At 35.1% G+C, this 5,815-nt stretch overlaps 2 protein-coding genes across 3 annotated transcripts in view; one reads left to right on the top strand and one right to left on the bottom strand.

Annotated features, from left to right (window-relative positions):
* Positions 1-5,815, top strand: part of LOC110027060 (probable transcriptional regulator SLK2) — a 31,999-nt gene that overhangs the window by 6,789 nt on the left and 19,395 nt on the right. The window lies entirely within an intron of this gene.
* The window catches only part of LOC110027062 (mitochondrial inner membrane protein OXA1-like), an 11,318-nt gene continuing 7,621 nt past the window's right edge, over positions 2,119-5,815 (bottom strand). Inside the window, exons 3-5 of the mRNA XM_020728333.1 lie at positions 3,456-3,531; positions 3,158-3,289; positions 2,119-2,319 (exon numbers count right to left, since the gene is read on the bottom strand). Of these exons, the coding sequence (XP_020583992.1) occupies positions 2,134-2,319; positions 3,158-3,289; positions 3,456-3,531 (394 nt within the window). The 3' untranslated portion in view covers positions 2,119-2,133. The remainder of the gene's footprint in view (positions 2,320-3,157; positions 3,290-3,455; positions 3,532-5,815) is intronic.

The raw sequence follows: 5,815 nt of genomic DNA, 5'->3' as shown, positions 1-5,815 counted from the left end.
TGAATACTTCATTTTCTTCAGCTTGGCAAGATCTAAGATCTACAATTTTCCAGAAGAAAGCTTTCCAAATTCAGTTATGAGGCCTCCACAATCATTCAAATTCGGAAGCCCAATTTACAAAATGCTAGATATCTAAAATTTGAGACCTTACATTTTTCATCCCAATGACGTATAAAAATGGCTATTCCTATCCAAATGAGACATATTCTAAATTAATTAGTAATGTGCCAAATCCTCAATATAATTGAAGTTCCCTATGTATGTTTTCAAGTTGCACATCTCAATCTCTTTTCCAAGAGTGTAGTTAGAGGTTTAATAGGTATTCATCTCGGTCTCTTTCCCAAAATTATAATTTTAGGTCCAGCTATTATTTTTGTCAAAAGAATAATCCTAGGTGTGAAGAAGATTATCATCACTGTATAATTCAAGGTCAAAGAAGAACTAAAAACATCTCTGCTAGCATCAAGATTAACATCACTAAATACAAGCCTACTACAGTCAACATCAAATCTCATATTCAATCAAATGAACATCTAATAAATCTTAGTCATCAAAACTATGTTCTTGTAACTAAAAAAGATTCCATCACTTCAATACTTAATGATAATAATGAACCACAATCAAAGAATGAGGAACTTCATAAAATTCTGGATGACAAAGTTATGGTAGATCCCTTCAAGGTTGATGATGCTAATGAATTAGATGAATTACTATTGAGTTTTATCTTGAGAAGATTAAGAAAGCTGCACCCTAACAACCTTTAAGACTTCTATTTCTATTGAAGAAAGATCTTTCATATCCTTGGTTATCTTGTGTTTATGCATAATAGTGTTCTCAGCCCTATATATACTTAGATATTATGAGCAAAAAAAGTCAGCATATAGATGAGTTTTCTTTCCTTCCGACTAAAGTACTGTATTAACTATCAACTTTATTTTAATTTATAATCTCTTGTATCAATTAAAACTAGAAACTAGTCAAAACGTAGTGAGTTTTGGGTGGAGTGAGGGCAAATATATATATATATATATATATATTTGGAGGGAATAAGATGATAAATACTAAGAAAGAGCTCTAAACCAAAGAGATTTTTCATTTATGTCTCATAGACTTAGTACATAAAGAAATTTTGCTTTTCGTTCAGACAGACTAGAATTTATGAGAACTACTGCTTCACATCTGAATCATCTTTTTTTTATCTTCAATGCAAATACTTGTTGCTTAAATCCTGAGAAATTCCATTAAACTTAAGAAAATTATCCCTTTTATGCACAAGTGGTCTTTGGAACTCAAAAAGGAATTTTTTTACACAGTATACACAAAGGCACTAGATTATGAGGGAATTTTCTCTCTAGTCCAACCATTCTCAGAGAAATTTCATTTTATATCCAAGTTTTTAACCCAAATTCCTATTGCAGCAAGATGTACCAGCAAATTTCTTTACTTCATCAATCAACACTTCTCACTCCTAACTGATTTTATACTAAAAAAAATGGTAAATTGACTAAGTTCACCTCTTTAACCATCAAAAGATGATCACTTAAGCTCATAGCTGCTGGGCACTAACCTTTACATCTAGAGAAGGTATTCTCAAGCCTATGATGCTTGAAAAAGCCATCGTCATTATATGCCAAGCTACAAGAAAATTATCCCATTCTATCAAAACTTATAACCCTTTCTAACAAGCAACTATTACAAGGTATTCAGGCAGATTGCTGACAATTGGGTTGGACCAAATTCATGACATCCAGAAATAAATGCACAGTATGGTGTCCTGGGCTTGCTCTATAAACAGGTCATAAAAGATCAGGGACAACTTGGTTCCCAATTCATTTGGTTTATTAATGTTTTTTTATTATTACATCAGAATTTTGATCCAACTGTTCGCCTATGTGTGCAGTTTCAGAGGATTTCCCTTAGAATACCCATATGTAACTCTTAAGCATCTGTGTAGGCGTCAAAAGTGAATTATTATGCTTTTTTTTGTAACAAAAAATAAAATAAAATCATGATGAGGCCTATGAAATACCATAAAAAGTACATTTTTTATATGTTCCTAAAACATTAAAATGCATACTAACGTAACAAAACAAATTCAACAAAAAGGAAGTCCAATAAATGTCATCTGTTATGTCACGTTAAGTCTAAAACATAGTTTGAACTCATCTTTTCCATTGCAATATTGTCGAGAGGTCTTGAAGGCCACATTACCTTGGGAAAGTTAGCTGTAAATGGGATAGTCAGGATACCAATTCCTCTAGAAAACTTCTTCATGGTGTTAGCCATAGGATTCCCTTCCAAACCTTCTTGCATATTCAACTGAAACGATGTGGGGACAAAAGAATTCAAAAGAGGATCGTAGTTATAAAGAGCAATAAAATATAAATTGCAGAAAATTAATAGTAAATTAGCTTGAAAAAGTAGTTATTTAAATGGTATAAGAACTGCATGTACAAATTTCAAGTTTATTCCCCAAAATAAAATCAAGCTAAATGTTGAGATTTGAGAATTAAGGGACAGACTTTTTACGAACACTTTGAATCAAGATTTTTTATGACAGAATAGTTTTGAGTAAATTAACTGCTATATAACTTTTCAATGCTATAAAAACAAGATCAAAATGGTCACATAGAATATGGAAAAAAATTTACAACAACGCACAAGAAAAAAAATTATAATTGATCAACCAATTACGAGAACATAATGACCACATAGCTGCCTCAAATATTATAAATAACATCAGAAAAATTAAGGGGTTCCTCAACAACAGACGTACTACAAAAAAATAAAAATAAAAATAATAAAAATAATAAAAAACTCAATAATTTATCAATGTACTAAACTCTAAGCGGCGAGCTAGTGATGTTCTCCGCCCCGTATTAATTTCTTGCTTCCATGCAAGAAATTTCATGCTTCCTATTAGCATTTTCCCGTTCAGAAAAGTTTGTACGCAAGCTAGTGGCATTCTTATCTTCCTATTCATTTCTTGCTTCCATAACAGTCTTTATAGAAAAGCAGATTAAAAGATGAAAAGCTAAAAAGAGAATAAAATATGATTAAGGATGTGAAAAATCAGGAATGATGAATTAAGGAAAATACTTGATTGACTTGACACCAAGAGCTATAAGATACGGCATGCAAAAAATAAATTAGTTACCTCTACGGTAGCCAGAAATGTCAAAGCGGTCAAAACTGGAAAAATGTACATGGCATCTGGGGTAGTCAAATCAGTAAACCAATATGCTCCACCGCCTTTAAATGATGGAACTTTCTCAACCATGTTTGAGATCTGCCAAAAAATTTAGAAAAAAAATGCTGTGATTGCTAAAAGGTAATGAAATAAGAAATCTAGATTCCATCATTAACAAAAGCATGAAGCACCAAAATAAAAGTAAGAAATGATCAAAAGAAGAGAAGCCAAACTATAGGATGATAACAGAAGTCATAAAACTCACAGCCATGAAAAAACTTATAAAAACTGGTCCTTGGATAAAAAGTCCCTTAAGTGGTGTAAATGGAGTGACTCCATGCCTGCAAAAATAAATTGGTAAAGAAGAACAAGTTAAAATGGTCACAATTTTAAAAAGAGGATAAACCCATAAATAAATTCACAAAACAGGTTAAGGTGAAAAATTACCCAAAAAAAAAATGCACCAATGAAAAGAAAATTGGAGCATTAAAAAAGTGCAAGAGAAACTACTTTTCCAACTGAAAACAAAGTTTGCAATTGTAGCAACTCTTCAAATCTAAACTGCTGATGTGGACCTTTGTTATAAAAAACTGGGCATTTTATAGTATTTAACTGCACAAAGAAATTTTTCATCAACATCATGTACATATGATACAAATGGATTCTAAATATCTTCCATATCATTATCCATTTGTTTATATTCACAAATTGTTCAACCTCTGGGGCTTCTTTCAGCAAGGAAAAAAAATTAACTATTTCATAGTATTAGTAAGTAGTTGATAAACTGCTGTCATCAATCTATAGCTATATGCAACTTGGTTCATTTTTCCTTCTAGTAATCAGGGTGATTTCCATTAGCATATAAATGGGTGCATATACGGTTAAGCTTGAAATTTAGAACACTTTCCAGACTCCCTGGCTCCTTCTGTTTCGTCAGTGTGCAACACACAACTACTCATCCTATTGTGTCTTCCCTCTGCATCCAACCCCAATTTTGCATTTCCCCGTCATCCTCATGCCATCAAATGAATTCCATCTCTCATCCGTCTTCAGTGAAATGGCTTCTTCTTTTGGGTAATCCTACCTAATTTATCCTTTCACTCGATAGAGCTTTTCATTGACAACCTGAACTAGGAGCTCATGTCTACATCAAGCTAGAAGTAACCAATTGACTTCCTTATCGCTGTCTGACTTTTCAGAAGATATATGACACTTGCTTTCTGTCTTTTGTTTCGTTAAAATCAAATTAGGTTCTTATGTTTTCTTCATTTCAGGTATCTGTGATTCGGAATCAGGGTGGTCTGTTCTGACTTGAAGATGTTGATCAAGCAATTACAGCGAAGCAAATGTTTCTTTTCGGGGGCGTTAACTCTTGCACAATATATGAGGATATTGAATAGCTTTGTGAATGAAGAGCATTTGTTAAAGTTAGCTCTCTCCTACCGAGGAGAAAGCTAATGATCTTTTGCTTGGGGCAAAGCAAACATTTTTGTTGGTTCTAAAGCCATCCAACATTCTAGTTCTAAAGCTATAATAAGGTCAAGGTGCTTGACATGCTTATTATTCTTAGCAGGAGTCACTTCTTCAATTTTAAAAGAGAAGGTTCACTCAATCTTCATTAGTCTTTGCCAAAGAAAAATGCTCATATGAATGAGGAAATTGGTTGAGGCTTGGTAAACACCTCTACGAATTTGCCTGAAATTGAGGCATGTTCAGTTTTTGTTCAAGTTTGTTGAGCTCAATGGCACTTGCCGCCGTTTCTTTTTATAGAGATTTTCTTCGCCCTAATTTTCTCAACAAGTGATATCAGAGCGAGGTTCGAGAGGAGGAAGAAAATTTTTTATCGGCCCAAGGAAGAATTTTTTGTGGCGATTTTGCGGCTGTCTCTTGGATCAGGTGAATCGCAGTTCTGCCAGTAGCCTTCGGCGACAGGCAAGAGATTTGGCTTCGGGTACCGAGTTCTTCCGTGACGTTAAGGAGCCGTTCTACCTGTTAGAGATCGTGAATCACGGGAAAGGAGCGGAGGATCGCAAAGTTTCGAGGCGAAGCTGTCCGATTTAGGTGGCGACGGGTTCGGCGCTAGAGTCGGCGCTGAAGGCTCCCGATCAGAGAAGGAATTTTCATTGTCGGTTGCTGTGGGCGGACGCAGGAAGGAAAGGAGCGGAGGTTCCGGGAGAAGGCCAGAAAAGGGGATATCGGCTTAGACAAGAAAGCGGAGGAGAAATTCCGTTTCCTTTGCTGGTAATTTCCTGAAGCGGAGGATTTGATTCCTTTTTTTGAAGGGGATATCGGCTGAGAAGAGGAAATTGGAAAGGAATCAGGGAGGGAATCAAGAAGAATATTCTTTGTCTTTCCTTTCCTGGAGAAGGAAACGGAAGGAATATTTCATTTTGCTTGACGTTTTTTTTCCCTTGTGCTTGCTGGAGAGAAGGAAGAGAATTTTTGAGGAATATTCCTCGGAGGCTGCTGCAGTGGATCGGAAAGATGGCATTTTCTGGTGCGAAATTCGAGGTGGTGAAGTTCGACGGAACTGGTAACTTCGGATTGTGGCAAACCAGGGTGAAAGATCTATTGGCTCAACAGGGAATCTTGAAGGCTTTGCGGGCAGTAAAACCAGATGCCATG

Source organism: Phalaenopsis equestris, unplaced genomic scaffold (genome assembly GCF_001263595.1).
Source record: "Phalaenopsis equestris unplaced genomic scaffold, ASM126359v1 Scaffold000413, whole genome shotgun sequence".
In the NCBI taxonomy this organism is placed as follows: Eukaryota; Viridiplantae; Streptophyta; class Magnoliopsida; order Asparagales; family Orchidaceae; genus Phalaenopsis; species Phalaenopsis equestris.
Note: the sequence above shows the minus strand (reverse complement) of the source record. Positions and strands in the feature narration are given on the sequence as shown.